We start from the raw sequence: 23,047 nt of genomic DNA on the forward strand, positions 1-23,047 counted from the left end.
CTAGCTTTGTTCGTAGAGATGTTTTGTAAGGCCCACTTGACTTCACATTCCAGGATGTCTGCCTCTAGGTGAGTGATCACACCATCGTGATTATCTGGGTCGTGAAGATCTTTTTTGTGCAGTTCTGTGTATTCTTGCCACCTCTTCGTAATATCTTTTGCTTCTGTTAGGTCCATACCATTTCTGTCCTTTATTGAGCCCATCTTTGCATGAAATCTTCCCTTGGTATCTCGAATTTTCTTGAAGAGATCTCTAGTCTTTCCCATTCTGTTCTTTTCCTCTATTTCTTTGCATTGATCGCTGAGGAAGGCTTTCCTATCTCTCCTTGCTATTCTTTGGAACTCTGCATTCAGATGCTTATATCTTTCCTTTTCTCCTTTGCTTTTCGCCTCTCTTCTTTTCACAGCTATTTGTAAGGCCTCCCCAGACAGCCATTTTGCTGTTTTGCATTTCTTTTCCATGGGGATGGTCTTGATCTCTGTCTCCTGTACAATGTCACGAACCTCTGTCCTTAGTTCATCAGGTACTCCATCAGATCTTGTCCCTTAAATCTATTTCTAACTTCTACTATATAATCATAAGGGATTTGATTTAGGTCATACCTGAATGGTATAGTGATCTTCCCCACTTTGTTCAATTTAAGTCTGAATTTGGCAATATGGAATTGATGATCTGAGCCACAATCAGATCCCAAGCTTGTTTTTGCTAACTGTATAGAGCTTCTCCATCTTTGGCTGCAAAGAATATAATCAATCTGATTTTGATGCTGACCATCTGGTGATATCTATGTGGAGTCTTCTCTTGTGTTGTTGGAAGAGGGTGTTGACTATAACCAGTGCGTTCTCTTGCCAAAACTCTATTTGCCTTTGCCCTGCTTCATTCCATATTCCAAAGCCAAATTTGCCTGTTATTCCAGGTGTTTCTTGACTTCCTACTTTTGCATCCCAGTCCCCTATAATGAAAAGGATATCTTTTTTGGATGTTAGTTCTAAAAGGTCTTGTAGGTCTTCATAGAACCGTTCAACTTCAGTTTCTTCAGCGTTACTGGTTGGGGCATAGGCTTGGATCACTGTGATATTGAATGGTTTGCCTTGGAGACGAACAGAGATCATTCTGTTGTTTTTGAGTTTGCATCCAAGCACTGCATTTCAGACTCTTTTGTTGACCATGATGGCTACTCCATTTCTTCTGAGGGATTCCTGCCGCAATAGTAGATATAATGGTCATCTGAGTCTAATTCATCCATTCCAGTCCATTTTAGTTCGCTGATTCCTAGAGTGCAGATGTTCACTCTTGCCATCTTCTATTTGACCACTTCCAATTTGCCTTGGTTCATGGACCTGACATTCCAGGTTCCTAATGCAATATTGCTCTTTACAGCATTGGACCTTGCTTCTATCACCAATCACATTCACAACTGGGTATTGTTTTTGCTTTGGCTCCATCCCTTCATTCTTTCTGGAGTTATTTCTCCACTGATCTCCAGTAGTATATTGGCACCTACCGACCTGGGGAGTTCCTCTTTCAGTATCCCATCATTTTGCCTTTTCATACTGTTCATGGGGTTCTCAAGGCAAGAATACTGAAGTGCTTTGCCATTCCCTTCTCCAGTGGACCCCATTCTATCAGACCTCTCCACCATGACCCATCTGTCTTGGGTGGCCCCACACGGCATGGCTTAGTTTCACTGAGTTAGATAAGGCTATGGTCTGTCTGATCAGATTGGCTAGGTTCTGTGATTATGGTTTCAGTGTGTCTGCCCTCTGATGCCCTCTCACAACATCTACCGTCTTACTTGGGTTTCTCTTATCTTGGATGTGGGGTGTCTCTTCATGGGTGGTTATTTTACCACATATGAATTTCTAATTTTTAAACAGCCCAAATTTGGTGATTTTTCCATTCGTATTTATGCCTCTATTCCCTAAGCCTGGAATGTCAACTCAGTCTCTGGAGTTTTTTTTTTTTTTTCCTTTAAATTAATTGAACTTTTGTTTGTTTCAATTAAAAAAAACCCAGAATTTTAATTTATCTGAAAATAATTTTGGTATGCAGTAATCCTAAAATCATATTACAGAAATAAAGAAATAAGTACAAAATTTTTATTTACGCTATTAACTAAATTAAATGTATTAAATAATCCTTCCCCAACTCCACTCTCTTGTGATACCAGCTCTATCATTTTGAACATAATTACCAAACTCTGTGCCAAAGGGCCCCCTTGGCATCTGTTGGACATCTTGGAAACTACTAGCTTAAGGTAGTTTACGGTTTCAACATTAGATTCGGTAAGACTATATTCCTCTCAATAATGATGTATCTTTATAGAACTGTTCTTTGATAGGTGTTACGATTCCCTAGTAGCTCAGACAATAAAGAATCTGCCTGCAATCCGGGAGACCTAGGTTCAATCCCTGAGGTGGGAAGATCCCATGGAGAAGGGAATGGCAACCCACTGCAGTATTCTTGCCTGGAGAATCCCATGAACAGAGGAGCCTGGCTGGCTATAGTCCAAGGGGTCACAAAGAGTCTTATATGACTAAGTGACTTTTGCTCTATGCTCTATGATAAAAAGCAACAATTGTATAAAAATCATTGTGAAACAGGAAATGATTACAGTGTTCAATCTGATTCCAAGGTTTGAAAAACTGAGCAGAGGTCAACACGTGTATATATCCCATTAGTAACTATCTGCAGCTATTTAAGAATGAAATGAAAATAGTTTTCTTTCAATTTATGACTACTATTTTCTTAAATGGCTAAGTGATTAGGACATAAACACTAAGTTGTTTGGACGTATGTAGAAAGAGTCTTGCCTGGAGAATCCCAGGGACGGGGGAGCCTGATGGGCTGCCGTCTATGGGGTCACACAGAGTCAGACACAACTGAAGTGACTTAGCAGCAGCAGCAGCAGCAGAAAGAGTTAACACACCAGAACTAAGGCTGTGAAAGTCTTGCTTACAAAGTTGGCCCTTGGCTAATGACTAGAATCCTGGATTCTGTGAGGGTTTCTACCATTCCCTAACCGATTAAGGGTGGTTCATGGTGCTTAACTGTTTTACAAAGAAGGTGGTTTATGCTGAAAACTTCTTTAGAGAGTCTAGAATTTTGGGTACCAATGTGATCAGCTCCCAGTTAAAATCCCAGGCACCAAGTCTGTAATGAGCTTCCCTAGTAGACAACAATTTACATGTGTTGCTACAACTCTTCACTGGGAGAATTAACCATGTCCTGTGTGACTCCACTGGGAGAAGATGTCTTGGAAGTTTGTTCCTGGTTTTTCCTTGGACTTATCCCCATGAGCCTTTTCTCTGTTAATCTTGCTTTGTATTCTTTAATTATATAAATCTTAGGCATGAGTATGACCATCTGCAGAGTCCTCCTAGTGAATTATTAATATAAAACCTGGAGATCACCTTAGGAATCCCCTGGCCCAAGCCCTAACTATTTAATAACTATAACTTTAGGTATTTCTTCTGGATTAAGATATCAAAGGTGCTGTGAACTTAAGACAGTCTGGTCTGTCAATTGTAAAAATTTAATAATATACCTCTAAGTATAGTAGTTATATTCCTTTGTTAGAATTTTTGTATATATTACTGTCTCCTTATTCTTTAAGGTTAACTTTAATTTGGATAAAAAGGCCAGGGCAAGGGAAAATGCTTCCTCCTTTTTAATGCTGATAAAAAATCCATTAATTATATAAATTAATTTTGATTTGGGAAAAACTGATATTTTAATATTGAATATTCTCATTCATGAAATGATATATAATACTTCTCCATTTAGTCAACTCTCCCTCTACATGTCAATCACAGAATTTTTAAGCTAGTAGCAAAAAAAGACTATTTGGTCCAATCTCATTTTAGTTTGAAGAAAACTAAAGATAAGTTTATAATTATTTAGTGGCATAGTAAATATTGATACTAAAATACTGGTCTCTTAATTTCCAGTTCAACTACTTTTGTACTATACAATATTAAACCTTTATATCTGTAGGAATTTATCTAAACTTATTAAGTATCATATAATAAGCTGTGTTGTGCACTGAAAAGTGAGTAAAATATACTTCTAGATCTAAGTAGTTTATTTGTCTTACCTGATGAATGAATTCATCTCTTTGGTCCATTATTATTTTCTGAGGAGGCCCATATAAGAAAAATATGTTGATAATAGCTTTAGAAATTTCTGATGCTGAAACATCACAAAGAGGCAAAATCACAACCCATTTTGTAAACAAATCTGTCATGATTATAGCATATACATGACTTCTGTTGCTTGTATGAAATGGGCCCATCAGATCAACAGTAACTATACTCCATGGATTCTCCACTTTGAGAAGGTGCTGTTTAGGTGCTAGAATAACTGTATTTTTTGCCACCTGGCAATGCTGACAAGCATATACCTATAAAATGGGCATACAATAAAGAAAAGATAGACAAGTGTTAATATATCCAATATAAAAAAAGCAGTATTATAAATCAGTTCAGATTTGTAATGGTTGATATACGTACTTTATGTTTTAAGGGAGAAACTTTTGGACTGTACTCAGAATAAAATGAAACCTATTCAGAATAATCAAATATTACTTGCTACTACTATTCAATGACCACATTAATGGGTTTATTCACATGGTACATAATTGTGGTTTACAATCAATACATATTTATTAAATGATTAGATCTCAAAACACATTTGCTATAATTTTACATCAGTATGTGAGTATATAATTTCTATAAGCAAAAAAGATTTTTCTTTTAAAGATACCACTCTTATAAGTTCATTCATTCATCTACTGCAATAATATTTATTAAAATATAACTTTATCCAAGCAATATTTTTAGATGTCAGAAATTCCTCTAGGTCCTAGGAAAAGAGTATGAACAAAAATATACCCCATGCTGTCCTGGAGTTTTCAATTTAGTGAGATGAGAAGATATAAATTGACCAACTTATGGAAGGTGCCATTGTTCAACATATTTCTGGAACTCTATTTTGGAAACTACTTTCAAATCAAGGCCTGAACAAAAATTTTAAAATGATTTTACTGAAATATAGTTATTTTTGATTAAAATTTTTATTTTCTAACTTAAACTAGTTCTCATCACAAATAACCTTACATCCAAAAATCATTTCTCAATGATAAATATTTGACAAAGATTTCAGTGAATGTTGGAAAAGGAGTGTGTAGCAGGTTCTAAAGGTGAATACAAACACTGAGGTCTCTGGAATACCTCCAGATTCACAAATGATACTTGGTTAAATTAGATGTTAATTTTTTATGCCTGAAATGACAGTCTTTTAATGTGCTATCATAATTCTTAAAGGATCCTCACACATAAACCAAGGAATTTCCACCATTTGCTACAGAGAGCACACGAGCACACTAGTAGGGATCAGCCGACCCAGCAGCAAGAATCCCTGAATTTTCTATCAGAAGAAGCTGAAGGTCTTAATGGGTTATAATGTTACAAAACTCAGAATAACTTCATTATCTTCACAACTTGATTTGCTGGTTGGGGGTTTCTGTCATACTTGACAATTTCTATGTCAAGACAGTAAGGCACAAAAGATGAGAAACATATTGGGCTTGATTTACCACGAACATATTCTCTTCTCAAGAAAAGACTGTATGAATGTCATTAAAAATGTAGTGACTTATTTTTAGTCAAAGAAACTTCAGCCCCATTTAAATTCTGCCACACAAAATAGTTCAATGATGAAAATCTGTGCCTAAAATAATCTAAATATAGTAAATTCAAATATTTAAATAATGCTTTGCTCTAGTTCAAATTATATTTCAGTGCTTTTAAAGAAGACTTTTGAAGGGAAATAAAACTCTCTTTAAATGTTCTGCACAAAAGCCTACCCATATAAAAAGTACTTAATGAGAAGTGACATACAAAAAGTACTTAATGAGAAGTCATATCTAGAGTTAATCTGGAGCAGTAATGAATTTTGAATGTATATTGTAAAGACATTATTCAAATATTCTAAAGACATAAGCCATACCCACTGTTTGACATCATTGGTCACAGAAGTCCAGTAGTAACTGGATTCCACCAGAGTAAGGGTTCTGGATATGCCATGATGGGCTCCAGAGTCATTTTCATGGCATTCTCTTAGGACTTTTTTTTTTTCTTCTTCTGAAACAACTACCAAGCGATCTTGTTTTCTGTCTTTTCCGACATAAAATAGCTTCTTTTCTGGAATAAAAAACACCAAAATGATAATATTGCAATTTTTAGACATCTATATAGTTTTAAGATAATCACAGCCTTATCTTCAAACCATGAGGGTTTTTGTTTTGGTTAAATCTTTCTCCTTCTAAGACAGAATATTTGTGATGATGCTACCATACAATCTGAAACATCTTCAGCTGTCATACTTACTGGATATGCAGAACTAGCTGCTATAGTTTTGTAGCGACCAAATCAAGTAGAGCTAGCTTGTTTACCAAAGCACATGGTAATATGGGAGTATAAAATCATCTTCCTATGGGAATAATCAAACTAGAAAAACACTTGCAGCAGGCACCTCCTAAAAATAGCATGAATTAGCAAATAAATTATGTACAGATAAGCAACTTCTGGAACAGAGTTTTCCAAAAGAGTGTTTCATCAGAGCTGTATTTTTGTAAGCCACAACCTCTCTTAAGTTTTTCTGGATTTGAGTAGGAAATAGGGTTAGTAAAGCCAACAAAGGAGCAGAACTTTAATCTACAGGACAGTTCTGCTTTCCTTTGGAGACACCTAAAAGAGTCTACAACTGGGCAATGTAATCAGGGCATGAAGAGAACTGCCGCTTCTCCAGTGTGGATGAATATTCAAACTCCAAAAGACACCATTATTAGTGTGCTTAGCTAAGAAAATGCTGAGTGGAACACTCCTTACTTGAATTAGAAAGTAAGCAACTTAAGGCCAGGAGGCTAATCTATTTCATTCATCAGTGTATTCCCAAGGCCTAAAATGTGACTGGCACATAGTAGGAACTCAGTAAACAATTGGTGCATAAATCAATAAATGAACGAATGGACGAATTCTCTTTAGTGTAAAATGTAATAGGTATGTAAGAGACATAAGAGATGCAGGTTCAGTCCCTGGATGGGAAGACTGCCTGAAGAAGGAAATGGCAACCCACTCCAGTATTCTTGCCTGGAGATTCCCATGGACACAGAAGCCTGGCGGGCTACAGTCTACGGGGTCGCAGAGTGGGACGTGACTAACGGAACTTAGCATTCTTAAATTTAAGGGAGTTACTGGAAGGGATGTACACAGGGAGAAATAAGCAGGCATTTATTTATAATCTTAGAATTTTCTTGACCTGCTTTGAGGAAAGCCTGATTCTGTACCTATAGGCAAAATTCCTGTTAGTAACACCAACATTCATTTAGCCATCTGGTGACTGTACTTTTTGTTTATCCATCTCAAACTTCTCTTCTCTTTTGGAGGATGAGGACAAAGAGGGGAGAATGATCATAATCTTTCAAGATAAATATTCCACTGCCTTTCAAACATTTAATTCACTCAGGGAGTTTAGGAATTCAAAGATAAATATGATCCTGAAACCATTTAACAGCAGTAAGAGGGAGGAACCATGGAAATAATAGAGTAAATAAGTTAACTCTGTCAACATTTTCATAGCAGACATCAAGTCAGTTCTTCATTGAGAGGGACGTGAGTGCTTGCAAGTCCACCACTAAAATAGGACTCACCGAGGGACAAGAGCAAGTTTTCTGGTGTTTTTCATGCTATCATTTTCTATGATTTGAAATGCCCCTTTCATGCTTACTAGCCTTCAGTTGGCTTCAATGTGGTTTTTATTTTGCTTTCAACTGAATGGCATTATCAATTTAAGCAACAACCAATTGCTACAGAAATTTTCAGGACTCCACAAAGAACTCCACACGGAGAAGCACCTATATAAAACTCTATACTAAAAATTGGGGGTATTTTACCTTTGAAGACAAATTTTTTTGCTGCTCTTCTTATGCCACTTCTCTCACTAGGCAGTGTAGTTGGATGATATTCACCAGTTCGTTTATAATATGCAATCTGTTTAAGATGAAGGTCACCATTTTTTCCACTACGAACCATTATGAACCTAGGTAAAAGGTATTTAAAGATACAATTTAAGTGATAAGCTAATCCAGTTGCTATTTCAGTTCAGGCTTGTGTCATATTTGTGCTTATCTGTGAATTGAACTTTCCTGGAATATTATCAGTGACAAGAAATACTTGCAGTACAGAAGAGGAACAGTATGATGTATATGAACTAGAATATCCAAATGCTATTTTTGAGATACAACATGACATTGTCTCTTTCCAACTGAAAAGAAATACAGAAAAATTTCCACATACGAGGAAAAAAGGAAATGAACACGTACACTTCAAAAAGTTTTGCTTAAAGTCTCTTATTACACGACACTTGAAATGTTACTTATATAGGATGGTTCTGTTATGTGACATTTAAATAAATGATAGGTGATAAAAGGAAAAATGTAGTTTTATGTTACTTCTAAATATATTCATGGTCACAAAAAATCTAAATCATTTATGAAAAAGATCCATTTTTAAAATGTTCATATGATAAATGATGAAGATTTTAGCTATGCTAGATTTCATACACTATTCTGAACTACATGTAAGCTAATTTTTCTTGAATAGAAAATATTTTTGTTCTGTGTGTACTTTCTCTGTGTTATAAAGAAAAGCCTGGCTGTACTGGCCAAAACAAAACTTCTCTATTTTGGACCCTAAGCGTTATGAAAAACCATTACATTAAAAGAAAAACATCTTTTCTTGCGTATTTTCAGTTGAAACAAACTATTCTGTGCTGGTTATTCTGTCTGTCTCCACCCAACTGATCCAGATATATATGTATATATATATATTTTTTTTTAGTTTATTTTTTAAATTTTAAAATCTTTAATTCTTACATGCGTTCCCAAACATGAACCCCCCTCCCTCCTCCCTCCCCATAACATCTCTCTGGGTCATCCCCATGCACCAGCCCCAAGCATGCTGCATCCTGCGTCAGACATAGACTGGCGATTCAAGTCTTACATGATAGTATACATGTTAGAATGTCATTCTCCCAAATCATCCCACCCTCTCCCTCTCCCTCTGAGTCCAAAAGTCCGTTATACTTTTGACCTTACTCTCCCTGCTGCTGTACCCTAACAGACTGACCCTTACAGACTGCATTTACAGATTTTTGGCTGGCCTTGTCCAGCAGGAGGTACAAGCAGTCAAATCAGGCAGCAAAACACATCAGGATATTTACTTCCCAGGTCCTTCCTTGGTTTAAGCGGCAACCCTCTACAACCACAGCTCCTTACCAGGGAACCCACTGTGTGTGTCTCCAGCTCTTCTCTTCTTGACACTTCAGCCCTAGAGGTAGTAGCTATTTTCTGCTGTCGCTAGTCTCCAGGAGCCATGTTGCTTTCTTTGACCCTTCCCATCAGGTGTATAAACAGGAGCTTAATAAATTTTCTTTAAAATCCCACCAGAGTATACCTTCTGTTTCCCACTAGAAATGTTAACTGATCCAAAGACTTTACATTTTGAATTTTCAAACTCAATATGGATGTTTACTGACCACCAGAAGATCTAAGAATAAAGCTAAAAGAAAATATTACTGTAGAGAGAAGGTCAGAACAAAGCAGAACAGACTAGGCCTATGAACTAGGTCTTAAATAGCCTATTAAGTCTCTTCGCCAATGAAACTTTGCACATTTAATAACCATTTTTCTGATCTTTTCACAACTCTGGAATATCAGAGTGTTTCTAACATCCCTTAACCTTAGATTAGTATAAAGTGTAGGCTATTTTAAAAGCAAATGTTCTGCAAGGCTAATTCTCTCCTATCATAACTAAAAGACAGGTTAATTATCTCTATAAAACAGTTTATTCTAATTAAATTCTTAATATATAATTTTTTCACTTTGTAATAAATGGTTACAAACAAAAATCAAACAAATGTACCTTATTACAATTTCTAAAACATCTCAAAATTAAATGGATCAGACTTTAAAACCATTTATAAAACTACAGTAAATACAACAGTGAAGTCTTGGCATAAGGTTAGACAAACAGGCCATGGAAATAGAATATAGAGTCCAGAATTAAATCCACATGTATATAGTCAATTACTTTACAACAAGGGCATTGATTCAATGGGAGAAGAGATGGTCTTTTCAATAAATGATGCTGAAGCAATTGGATATTTGTATCAGAAAAAAATTAATATCAACCATCTACCAACATCTTCTACAAAATTCCAGATAAATCATAAACCTAAATATGAAAAGTAAAGTATAAAGCTTCTGGATGAAAACACAGAAAAAGATCTTCAAAACCTTGAGAAAAGATAAAGATTTCTGAAATAGGAACAAAAAGTCCTATTCATAAAAGAAAAAAATTATAACAAGTTAGATTTTATTAATGGAGAAGGCAATGGCACCCCACTCCAGTACTCTTGCCTGGAAAATCCCATGGACAGAGGAGCCTGGTAGGCTGAGGTCCATGGGGTCGCTAAGAGTTGGATACAACTGAGTGACTTCACTTTCACTTTTCACTTTCATGCATTGGAGAAGGAAATGGCAACCACTCCAGGGTTCTTGCCTGGAGAATCCCAGGGACGGGGGAGCCTGGTGGGCTGCCGTCTATGGGGTCGCACAGAGTCAGACACAACTGAAGTGACTTAGCAGCAGCAGATTTTATTAAAATCAAAATCTGTTTATCAAAAGACCATTAAGAAAGGGAAAAGATAATCCACTGACTGGGAGAAGATAACTTTAATATATATACATCTAACAAAGGGCTCATACCTAGCAAATACAATGAATTATGACAAAATCAAAAGGAAAAGGATAAAAATATAAAAATATAGGGAAATACCTTACATGAGATTTCAAAAAAAGTGAATGCCCAAAGGAATAATAAGCAAGTGAAAATGTTCTCAAACATCATTACTCCCAGGGCAATGCAAACTAAAGCCAAAATTATTTATAGCTATACACTACCAAAAAGGCTAAATTTAAAAACACAGACAGCAGGTGTTGGGAGGAAACTCGCATGCATTGTTTGTGTAAGTGTAAAAGGCTACAGTCTCTTTGGAAAGCTGACAGCTTCTTCTAAAGCAAAACATATGTCTACCCTAAGGACTTGGCAATTCTATTTTTAAGTTTATATCCTAGTGAAATGAGTGTACGACCATCAAAAGATGTGTATAAAAGTTTTCCTAGATGAAGCTGGCAACAGTGAGCGCATCAAGAGGGTCTGCCCTGCGCGCACTCAGTCCTTCCTGTAGACACTCCTGGTGCTCTCCAGCTCCGCGTCGCTCTCTCATCTCAGTGCTTTTCCAGCTGACTGTGGGGAAGCGCTACTCTGCAACCTCAACGCTTTTACTTTCATGTCATCCATCCTGTCTACAGCCTGTCTACAGCCCTTCCTCTGCCAAAGGATCCTGTAGCAAACTTCCATCCTTCATCAATTTTCAATTTAGGAAGCTGCGTGTGGTTTCAAGTAGGGAGTAGAGACTGTCAGTCTACCCATCTATTTCCTATTTGCCTGTCATTCCAGTTTTGTATTAATTCTCCTTCACTCTTAAAAAAACAACCAACAAACAAGCAAAAATCTTTTGCCTATCTTACTTTTCTCTCTAAGATACACTGACACAAGCTCTTCCAAGTCTAAGAGACAGAAGGACCTGTTTTTTCTTAGTTTAAATCCTTATGGTCTATATTCTGTAAAATTTATCATATATTACAAATGACCCCACATTCCCCATGTGACCCCATGGGGTCATTCCCCCAATGACCCCATGTTTTCCCTTATTGGCTTTTGGGACCACCAATATTCTAAATCATCTAAAAGAAAACTTTAATAAAACATCCCAGTTTAGCCACTGAGAACACGGTACCTGCAGAAAGATGTTTATTTTGTTTAAAATGTAAAATTCTCTGTTGCCCCCATTTCGGAGACCAGTAAAGGTTGCAAAATTTCCTAAAGGACATTAAGGGAAAAGGGAAGAAGTCTCATCAGGCCTCTAAAAAGCCTGCAGGAGGAAAAGACCAAACTCTCACACCTCAAAGGAAGTACAGGCCTTAAAACACAGAGGTTTATACTAGGGAAGCAAGGATTCTTCAACATAAGCAATCAATCCATGTGATTCACCACACTGAAACACAGGAGGATGTGGGTAACTGTAACTGGTAGGAGAAAACTGGCCGTGAGGAAACACAAATGTCCGCAAGAAGCACAGTGATGTCTATATTTTGCCCTCATAGTTAAAAACCTCTCTGAGATCCCACAATTCCCCTTCCCCCTTTCCCTTCTCCAGGGTGTCTTAGTCCATTTGGGTTGCTGTAGCAATGTATCATAGACTAGATGACTTAATAATAACAAACACTTGTTTCTCCTAGTTTCAGAGGCTGGGACGTTCAAGAACAAGTGGTCGATTCCGTCTGGTAAGAGCTTGCTTCCTGCTTCATAAATGGCATCTTTGCTACATCCTCACATGGTAGAAGGGGTTCCGGAGCTCTCGGAGTTCTCTTCTATAAAGACACTTATTCCATTCCTGAGAGGTCTACCGTCAGGATCTAATCACCTACCAAAGGCACCACCTACTAATACCATCTCATTAGGGCTTAGAACTTTAACATGTGAATTTTGGAGGGACAAAATATTCAGTATATTAGTGTTGGAGGTAACTCTAGCTTCTTACTAATGGTACGCATGCGCCTCTGGTCAGTGTTCCACTTCTCAAGCCTGGGAATCAGATTAAACGCTGTCAGCTTCTTTTCTTCCTCCACACTGGCTTTCATGCAGTATTTGCATTATTACCACAGCCAACACCCAAAACCCAGCTTTGCAAAGATGTAAAAGAAAGGAAAGTAGTTTGACCTAATGTTGAAACTGTGAACTAGTAGTCCACAAGGCATCTGATAGATGTTGAATATAGCTGTGTTTCCTTTGAAGGTTTAAAACACTTCATGGTACCCTGTGAATTCACTATGATGTCCTGGAAAGCCTTGGCACAGAGTTTGACAACTGTGAGTTAGGCATTTAATAAGTAAACACAAACTAGCTTATTAAATTTTCAGAGATTAAGAAAAGGTTGTAGACTAATAACCTGATATTATAAGTCACTTAGAGGTACAGACTACAAGTTTCCAGCATTTCTTTAACTGGAACTAAAGAAACCTGGCAGAAAACAAGTTAATACTAAGTTCTCTAAGTGCATAACAAAAAGCACCTATCAGTTCATTTCCCTGTATCTCTTTCCTACTGCTGCTGCTGCTGCTAAGTCGCCTCAGTCGTGACTTTGTGCGACCCCACAGACGGCAGCCCACCAAGCTCTGCCGTCCCTGGGATTCTCCAAGCAAGAATACTGGAGTGGGTTGCCATTTCCTTCTCCAATCTCTTTCCTAAGCACTTCCTAAATAAAGAAAATAAGGCAGGTGGTAATTTCACAGAAGAAAAAGGCATTCCATTTCATTTTCTCTTAGTAAAATTAATTTTTATACTCCTTTAACACATCATTCTTGATGACATGTATTTCTAATTTCCAAAATGTTCAGGAAATAACACTCTCTAAATTGAAAGACCAATTATTATTAACAGGAGAGTTACTTTATTTCATTATTTTTATTCTGTTTCATTATTCTATTATTTCACACAATTATAATATAGAAAAGGATAGTAAAACATATTTAATCTTCAAGTAGGGAAAGATGAAAAGATTTTTGAAAAATTAAATATACCACATCACACAATGAAAAAGTAGATCTCATCTAAAAGTACTTTAAAACAGCACTGAAAGGAAGCCCATACAATATCCCATTTTCCAGATAAGAAAAAAAGACCTCAAGGGGTTAATTTAGATTGAAATTGGCTGGTAAATTATAATATTCAATAATGGAAGTAAATTATTCCTTTCTGAAATAGCATTAAAAAATTCCTCTACAGGCTTCTGCCTGGTGGGAAAAAAAACATCACTCCCCACCCTAACAATGAAAAAAGCTGTATAAACTCACTAAGATGTCAATTCTCCCCAAATTGATTTACAGAATCAACGCAATGCAAACAGAAACCCAACAAGCTCTTTTGTAGAAATCAACAAGCTGATTCTAAAATTGAGATGGTAGTCCAATGGTGCTGGGGGTATGCTAAATTCCTGGTCAGGGAACTAAGATCCTGCATGCCTTGTGGCACGGACAAAAATAATAATAATTTAAAAATCGATGTGGAAAACCAGATGACTCACAATAGCTAAAACAAGTTTGTAAAACAAGAATATAGTTGAAAATTTGTATGTTACCTTGTTTCAAGACTCACTTTAATGCTATTGTAATCAAGACCTTGTGGTACTGGCAAAATTGTTAGGGGAAGCACAGTGATTGAAACCGCCCACCCCAGCTAGGCACCATAGTAACCATTTGCATGAGTTGTTTTATGCCAGGAGATCCTGATAAGGAATACAGAACTAATAAGCCACCACCAACCGGAAGAGTTCGGAAAAGGTTGAAAGGAGACACTGTGTGTCCGTCCACTTCCCAGAATCCCTCTCGCTAGCATCCATCTTGGCTGAGCAATGCATATACCACCAGGAAAGACTCTGAATTAGAATGATTGGCCAAAGACCACCCGGAAACTAATCCCATCACCATAAAACCCGAGACTGCGAGCCACGTGGCAGAGCAGTTCTCCTGGGTTCCCTTCCCCTACTGCTCTCCACCCGGGTGCCCTTTCCCAATAAAATCTCTTGCTTTGTCAGCACATGTGTCTCCTCCAACAATTCATTTCCAAGTGTTAGACAAGAGGCCAGTTTTGGGCCCTGGAAGGGGATCCCCCTTCCTGCAACAAAATGATAGCCATCAATCTATGGAACAAAATAGTATCCAGAAATACAGCTACACAGAAATGGTACTTACTGATTTTTTTACATAGGTGCCAAGGTAATTCAACAGAGAAAGAGTAATGTTTACAACAAATGATGCTGAAGCAACTTAACTAAAATCCACATTAAAAAAGATAAATCTCAACAAACACCTTGCACCATACAAAGAAATTAAAATTATTCACGATGGTTTACAGATCTAAATGTAAAAACTAAAGTTAGAAAAATTCTACAAGACAGTAAAAGAGAAAATTTTTGTAAGCTTAAGTTAGATAATGACTTCCAGATAGCAAACATAAAGAACCACCCGTAAAAGAAAAAATTAAACTTACGTTCTTTTTAAAATACTGTTAAGGAAACAGAGTAATCACAGCTGGGAGAAAATATTTGCAGTCATATATATAATAAAAAAAAACTTGGGTCCAGAATCTATAAAGAACTGTCAAAGCCCAATAATAAGAAAGCAAAAAATCTGATTTTTAAAGTGTGAAAAAGATGTGAACAGACACTTCATCAAAGAAGATATGGTTTGCAGATAACATGTAAAGACGTTCAACACCATTATGCAATGAAAAACAAATTAAAACCACAAGTTTTTGCTGCTGTTCAGGTGTTAAGTTGTGTCTGACTCTTTGTGACCCCATGGACTGCAGTATGCCAGGCACCTCAGTCCATGAGGTTTTTCCAGGCAAGAATACTGGAGTGGGTTGCCATTTCCTTCTACAGGGGGTCTTCCCAGACCAGAGATCAAACCTGCTTCTCCAGCACTGGCAGATGTATTCTTTACCACTGAGCCACCTGGGAAGCTCCTTATCGCAATGATGCTGCTGCTGCTAAGTCGCTTCAGTCGTGTCCGACTCTGTGCGACCCCGTGGATTGCAGCCTATCAAGCTCCTCCGTCCATGGGATTTTCCAGGCAAGAGTACTGGAGTGGGTTGCCATTGCCTTCTCCTGTAACTGCATAGTGATACACCAATTCAACTTACTGCTATGGGGGAAAAACACTATTTAATGAGACATGAAGACAAAGCACAAACCCGACTAAGGGCATACACGCTGTGGACCACAGCACGGCCATGACCAGAACAAGTGGAGGGACGGGGGAGGGGAGATGGATGGGTAAACTACAGCCTTGGGGGCAGGGGGTGGGGGGGCGGTTTAGATTGACGACGACTAAGCAGATAACAGGATGAGACAGGAAATCAAAACCAATGATGAAAGCAAACACACTGTCAGAGAACTCCAACAGCAAGGAAAACATGCAGAACTGTTCTTTAACAAATATTCGGAAAGAAATCAAGCAATAAGAATAAAGAAATCGCAATAAGATACCACTACAAATCCATCAAAATGGAAAAAAAAAAATCTGCCAGTACTAAGTACTACCAAGCATGCAAAGCACTGCTGGTAAGAATAAAAAATGGTGTGAACATGTTGGAAAACAGCTTTAACTGAAGAGAAATGAAAGTACATGTCCACACAAAAATCTGTATGTGAATGTTTCTAGAATGTTTATTCATAACAGCCAAAACCTAAAAACAATCTAAATGTTCATCAACAAGTGAATGGATAAACAAATTGTGGTAGATCCACAGAGTAGAATACCCCTCAGCAAAAAGGAACTACAAATATATTTAATAGGGACGAATCTCAAAATTATTGTACTAAGCGAAACCCAGACACAAAAGGCTACAAACATACTACATGCTACTCTTTTTATGACATCTAGAAAAGCCAAAACTACAAATGGGAAACAATTTTTAAAAATTAATTTTTAAAAATATCTACAAATGCAAATTTTAATAACAGCTGCAAACATGTATATGGTACTATACTGTGAAGGTCCTCACAAGATCCTAAGGGGTAGGTAGTAACTTTGCATACATTTTAGAGATTAAAAAATGGAGCTTCAGAGAGAGTATCCACTTTCCTCAAGGCAATAAAGGGAGCCCATCCATTGACATTTAAACCTTGGTCTCTGTTGTTTCAAATTTCATGTTTTTCCAACCTCAACACCCCTCCCCACTAATTTAATTATTTCTCATCCTCAGCTTTCATAATATTGATACTTGGTTCAGGCTCCTGTTAAGAAAGCTATAAAATGACTTTTATAGGGACACAGTGGCTATTCAACTATTCATAAATGAACAAGAATTACTTGCATTTCCTGACAGGAGAGGTAGCATTGAATATAAAAAGAGCACACGTTTCATAGGTGACAATTACTTCACTTCAGAAAGGGCCTATCTAAAAAGGCAAGGCTTTTAGGAGTCAAAATTTCTAGCATGCAACAGTTACCTAAGTCTCAGTATCCATGTTTGACAAAACGGAAATATTACTTATCCTTTCTTTTTCACAATTATAAAGATCCATGAGATAATGGATTTGAAATGCTCTTTGCATATGGTAAAGCAATATATAATTATTGTTAAAATGTTTAAGTATTTATCAGCCATAATACTTAATACTGTTCTGTCAGTAAAGACAGAGGACAAGAAGAAACAGAAATGCATAAGAAAGAAAAATCAGTTCACAAAAAGTATAGCCTTTTAAGTGACAGTGTTAGTCACTCATTCCTGTCCAACTCTTTGCAACGTCATGGACTGTAGCCTACCAGTGTCCTCTGTCCACGGGATTCTCCCAGCAAAATACTGGAGTGGGTAGCTATTCCCTTCTCCAGTTCTTCCCAACCCAAGAATGGAACCCAGGTCTCCTGCATTGCAGGTAGATTCTTTACCATCTGAGTCACCAAGGAAGTCCAAGTGGAAGGCTAAAAGTTTCCTGCACGTGTTTGCTATTTATTTATTGGTGAAACTTAAAAGAACTAATAATTTTTCCCTTCTCGAAAGTACATTCACTACTTGGTCCCTAGAAACCATCCCAGCAGTAAATTTGAGAAAATGGCTTTAAGCTGTAATACTCAGAACAAATATAAACAAAATGTCTATTTGCAAATATTATTAAGGAAAGAAATCATTTACAAGGGAGAATTAGGTGGCTTGAGTTATAAAGATGAAGATAACATAAATCTTACATCGTCTTCATCTTCTTTTTTTTGGATATGCTCATATTTTCAAGAATTCTTTGACAAATAATTGCTTGTGTGTTGAAATACCTAGGAGTAAGAAAAGGCAATAAAGCTGATTACAATTCCTAATTGATGAACTGTCAGGGTCAAATCTGATTATTTTTTACACTTTGTCCCTCAGTTCAGTTCAGTCGCTCAGTCGTGTCTGACTGTTTGTGACCCCACAAATCGCAGCACGCCAGGCCTCCCTGTCCATCACCAACTCCCAGAGTTCACTCAGACTCTCGTCCATTGAGTCCGTGATGCCATCCAGACATCTCATCCTCAGTCGTCCCCTTCTCCTCCTGCCCCCAATCCCTCCCAGCATCAGAGTCTTTTCCAATGAGTCAACTCTTCGCATGAGGTGGCCAAGGTACTGGAGCTTCAGCTTTAGCATCATTCCTTGCAAAGAAATCCCAGGGCTGATCTCCTTCAGAATGGACTGGTTGGATCTCCCTGCAGTCCAAGGGACTCTCAAGAGTCTTCTCCAACACCACAGTTCAAAAGCATCAATTCTTTGGCACTCAGCTTTCTTTATAGTTCAACTCTCACATCCATACATGACCAGAGGAAAAACCATAGCCTTGACTAGATGGACCTTAGTCTGCAAAGTAATATCTCTGCTTTTGAATATGCTATCTAGGTTGGTCATAACTTTTCTTCCAAGGACTAAGCGTCTTTTAATTTCATGGCTGTAATCACCATCTGCAGTAATTTTGGAGCCCAAAAAAATAAAGTCTGACACTGTTTCTACTGTTTCCCTGTCTATTTCCCATGATGTGATGGGACCAGATGCCATGATATTCGTTTTCTGAATGTTGAGCTTTAAGTCAACTTTTTCACTCTCCTCTTTCACTTTCATCGAGAGGCTTTTTAGCTCCTCTTCACTTTCTGCCATAAGGTGTCATCTGCATATCTGAGGTTATTGATATTTCTCCTGGCAATCTTGATTCCAGCTTGTGTTTCTTCCAGCCCAGCGTTTCTCATGATGTACTCTGCATATAAGTTAAATAAGCAGGGTGACAATATACAGCCTTGACGTACTCCTTTTCCTATTTGGAACCAGTCTGTTGTTGTTCCATGTCCACTTCTAACTGCTGCTTCCTGACCTGCATACAGGTTTCTCAAAAGGCAGGTCAGGTGGTCTGGTATTCCCATCTCTTTCAGAATTTTCTACAGTTTATTGTGATCCACACAGTCAAAGGCTTTGGCATAGACAATGAAGCAGAAATAGATGTTTTTCTGGAACTCTCTTGCTTTTTCCATGACCCAGCAGATGTTGGCAATTTGATCTCTGGTTCCTCTGCCTTTTCTAAAACCAGCTTGAACATCAGGGAGTTCACAGTTCACATATTGCTGAAGACTGGCTTGGAGAATTTTGAGCATTACTTTACTAGCATGTGAGATGAGTGCAACTGTGCGGTAGTTTGAGCATTCTTTGGCATTGCCTTTCTTTGGGATTGGAATGAAAATTGACCTTCTCCAGTCCTGTGGCCACTGCTGAGTTTTCCAAATTTCCTGGCATATTGAGTGCAGGACTTTCACAGCATCATCTTTCAGGATTTAAAACAGCTCAATTAGAATTCCATCACCTCCACTAGTTTTGTTCGTAGTGATGCTTTCTAAGGCCCACTTGACTTCACTTTCCAAGATGTCTGGCTCTAGATTAGTGATCACATCATCATGATTATGTGGGTTGTGAAGATCTTTTTTGTACAGTTCTTCCGTGTATTCTTGCCACCTCTTCGTAATATCTTCTGCTTCTGTTAGGTCCATACCATTTCTGTCCTTTATCGAGCCCATCTTTGCATGAAATCTTCCCTTAGTATCTCGAATTTTCTTGACGAGATCTCTAGTCTTTCCCATTCTGTTCTTTTCCTCTTTTTCTTTGCATTGATCGCTAAAGAAGGCTTTCTTATCGCTTCTTGCTATTCTTTGGAACTCTGCATTCAGATGCTTATATCTTTCCTTTTCTCCTTTGCTTTTCGCTTCTCTTCTTTTCACAGCTATTTGTAAGGCCTCCCCAGACAGCCATTTTGCTTTTTTGCATTTCTTTTCCATGGGGATGGTCTTGATCTCTGTCTCCTGTACAATGTCACAAACCTCTGTCCTTAGTTCATCAGGCACTCTATCTATCAGATCTAGGCCCTGAAATCTATTTCTCACTTCCACCATATAATCATAAGGGATTTGATTTAGGTCATACCTGAATGCTCTAGCGGTTTTCCCTTTCTTCAATTTAAGTCTGATTTTGGCAATAAGGAGTTCATGATCTGAGCCACAGTCAGCTCCTGGTCTTGTTTTTGTTGACTGTATAGAGTTTCTCCATCTTTGGCTGCAAAGAATATAATCAATCTGATTTTGATGCTGACCATCTGGTGATGTGTAGAGTCTTCTCTTGTGTTGTTGGAAGAGGGTGTTTGCTATGACCAGTGGATTTTCTTGGCAAAACTCTATTAGTCTTTGCCCTGCTTCATTCCGCATGCCAAGGCCAAATTTGCCTGTTAATCCAGATGTTTCTTGACTTCCTACTTTTGCATTCCAGTACCCTCGAATGAAAAGGACATCTTTTTGGGGTGTTAGTTCTAAAAGGTCTTGTAGGTCTTCATAAAACCGTTTAACTTCAGTTTCTTCAGTGTTACTGGTTGGGGCATAGACTTGGATCACTGTGATATTGAATGGTTTGCCTTGGAGACGAACACAGATCATTCTGTCGTTTTTGAGATTGCATCCAAGTACTCCATTTGGGACTCTTTTGTTGACCATGATGGCTACTCCATTTGATGAAACCAGTGAATACTTCTTTTAAGTGTAAATACTTATTACTTAATTCCTTTAGTAATTTTATCTTGTGCAACAAAAGCAGTTAAGTACCACTTTAAATAAAATTAGGATTTAACTGTGTTTTACCTAGGGCAAAACCCAGCAGGAACACCTAATTTAAGCCTCTAAAAGGTTATAATATGCACAAGTTTCAACTTTAAAACTTAAAATCTGTAACATTTCAATGAGCATTTTACTTGGGATCATTAATTTTATTCCTGCATTACTCTATTTTAATCTCTGAAAAATTGGAAGAGCACAATTTTATGTTAACGAAGACGACTGGGAAATCCAATTACACAAGACACTTCCCTATAACCTGCTTAGCTTCAGCGTGCAAATTTCACTTAAAAACGCCTTAATATCCATATGCAAATGAGCCACGTGTGGAAAAATGAATTTTTTAAAAAACTATTTTTCCATTTTGGTTCCGACATACTAACTTAAAAGAAAACCCACAGAGGTGTAATTTTCTTTTAAAACAAAAGGACAAGATTCTCTTGTAAGCTCGCATTGCTCTCCCGGATTTTTGATCTGGGGCAAAAACGGGAAATACCTGATGAAATGACAAACAGGGTAAAGTAAGGGGAGCGGGGGAGAATCCTTTCCTTTCAGCCAAATGCCACACTCAACTTCCGAGTTTGCTCTGTTTCAGACGCTATTTCGAGCATTTCCAGAGCGTTCTGGTTACTTGTTAACTAACTCTTAGGGGCAAGGTCCAGCTAAATTTAGCGTAAGCAAGAAAATGACCCGTTAAGTAAAACTCAGGGTTCAATTAGGTTTTTTTTTTTCACACTTTGTCCCTGGTAAAACATTAAATGAAACCAGCGAATACTGTTAATACTTATTACTTAATTCCTCCAATAATTTTATCTTGGATAGGAGCCTCCCTCAGCCCGACAACGGAACTCTCCCCTTGGCCGCTCAGCGGGCGGTGGCGGCGTAACGCCCCAAACAGGGCCCTCTCTCCCCAACGGCGCCTGCGCAATCTTCACAAAGCCAATTAAACCCTTTAAACCGGTCGCCTCTCCCGGCTTTGAAATTAGTCAGGTCACGCCTCATTTTAAAACGATCAGCAGCTGTGAGAGTACACTAAAACGACCACTCACCGAAGTGGTCCAAAAGGCTACCGTCAAGACTTAAGCTTCCTCTCGCGACTTATGTGGTGCTGCCGGAAGCGGAACTATCCGCGTGGTGGTTTACAGGGGGCGTGTTTCTGCCGGGGGCGGGTGTCTCGGAGCCGCGGTCAGAAAAGGTTAGGCGCGGACCGTTTGGCTCTCGCCGGAAATCATTCCGCCCGGGGAGGTTTCTGTGTGAGACCCGGAGGGGGAGGGGAAGAGGCGTGATCGGGCTTCGCGAGCTGCGGTAGTACCTTCGGTACCTCTTTTGTGGGCCTTTCAGCTGCTGCTGAGGAGAGAGGACCCACGTTCCTGCCAGCAGCTGGAGTCTTTGACGGGCGCCTCAATCCTGACCGCCCCCCAACCTCCGCTCCCCCGGGACTAAGGGGGGGAATGGAGTCCCTGAATGGACTCGGACATCTCCTGCAGTTTCCGTGACGACCGCAGCCGTGGCAGGTGCGGGGGGCTTGGTGGGGGGACGGGGGGGACGAGAACTGAGGAGAATGGAGAACCGTGGAGAATGGAGATGCGGAGCCTAGTCCCCAGAGGTTTGCGGCCGCCGCAGGGCAGCTGTTTGAAACCTCTGGCTGCCGCTCCTCCGCGGGGCGTGTGGTCAGAGAGAAAGGCTGCCCGGGTGTGGAGGAGTGGCCGTCACAGCCTGGAAGGGATCCTTCGGCGTCTGCATTTTTCCTCCGCGACTTCCTCCTCCTCCATTCCTTCCCTCTTCTGGGCTTTTGAGATAACGGAGGTCTCACCTTAGCTCGCAAGGCGCTAGCGAGGCTCTGGCGGTTTCGTTCCACCAGAGTCGGCAATCTCGAGTTTGGGGAGGGGAGGTGGAGAACGGCTGTTTTCCCTTTCCCTCCTCAGTCTTCGTCCCTCTGCCCCTCGCCTCCTCCCTCCGCCCCGCTTGAGGCCCCGCTCGAGGAGGCCCCGCTCGAGGAAGCCCGGCTCGAGGAGACCCAAAGCCCCGTCCTCCTCCGCGGAGGAGGTTGCGGGTCCCTGTCGCGCCGAACCGGTTGGGAGAGGGTGGCGTCCTCGCGCTTCCGAGGGAGAAGGGGTGAAGGCTGGGGACCCCGGACCAGGTTCTCCGCGGCTTCCTGGCGCCTGCGACCTTTGCAGTCCTGTGCAGAACGCTAGC

The 23,047-nt window shown here is 39.1% G+C and overlaps 2 protein-coding genes across 16 annotated transcripts in view; one reads left to right on the top strand and one right to left on the bottom strand.

Moving 5' to 3' along the window:
- The window catches only part of GIN1 (gypsy retrotransposon integrase 1), a 37,235-nt gene extending 14,688 nt beyond the window's left edge, over positions 1-22,547 (bottom strand). For 2 of the 4 annotated variants that reach the window (XM_069590257.1, XM_069590256.1), the window contains exons 1-4: positions 21,901-22,292; positions 7,955-8,100; positions 6,010-6,203; positions 4,097-4,402 (exon numbers count right to left, since the gene is read on the bottom strand). In XM_069590257.1, the coding sequence (XP_069446358.1) occupies positions 4,097-4,402; positions 6,010-6,203; positions 7,955-8,093 (639 nt within the window). In that variant the 5' untranslated portion in view covers positions 8,094-8,100; positions 21,901-22,292. Of the gene's footprint in view, positions 1-4,096; positions 4,403-6,009; positions 6,204-7,954; positions 8,101-17,935; positions 18,017-21,900 lie in introns of all 4 variants that reach the window. The other 2 variants (XM_069590255.1, XM_069590254.1) reach the window with 2 other exon arrangements.
- PPIP5K2 (diphosphoinositol pentakisphosphate kinase 2) overlaps positions 21,721-23,047 on the top strand; it is an 83,810-nt gene continuing 82,483 nt past the window's right edge. For all 12 annotated transcript variants that reach the window (XM_069590253.1, XM_069590238.1, XM_069590240.1 and 9 more), the window contains exon 1: positions 21,721-22,365. The gene's annotated coding sequence lies outside the window, so the exon portion shown is untranslated. The remainder of the gene's footprint in view (positions 22,366-23,047) is intronic.

This window comes from Ovis canadensis, chromosome 5 (assembly GCF_042477335.2).
Source record: "Ovis canadensis isolate MfBH-ARS-UI-01 breed Bighorn chromosome 5, ARS-UI_OviCan_v2, whole genome shotgun sequence".
In the NCBI taxonomy this organism is placed as follows: Eukaryota; Metazoa; Chordata; class Mammalia; order Artiodactyla; family Bovidae; genus Ovis; species Ovis canadensis.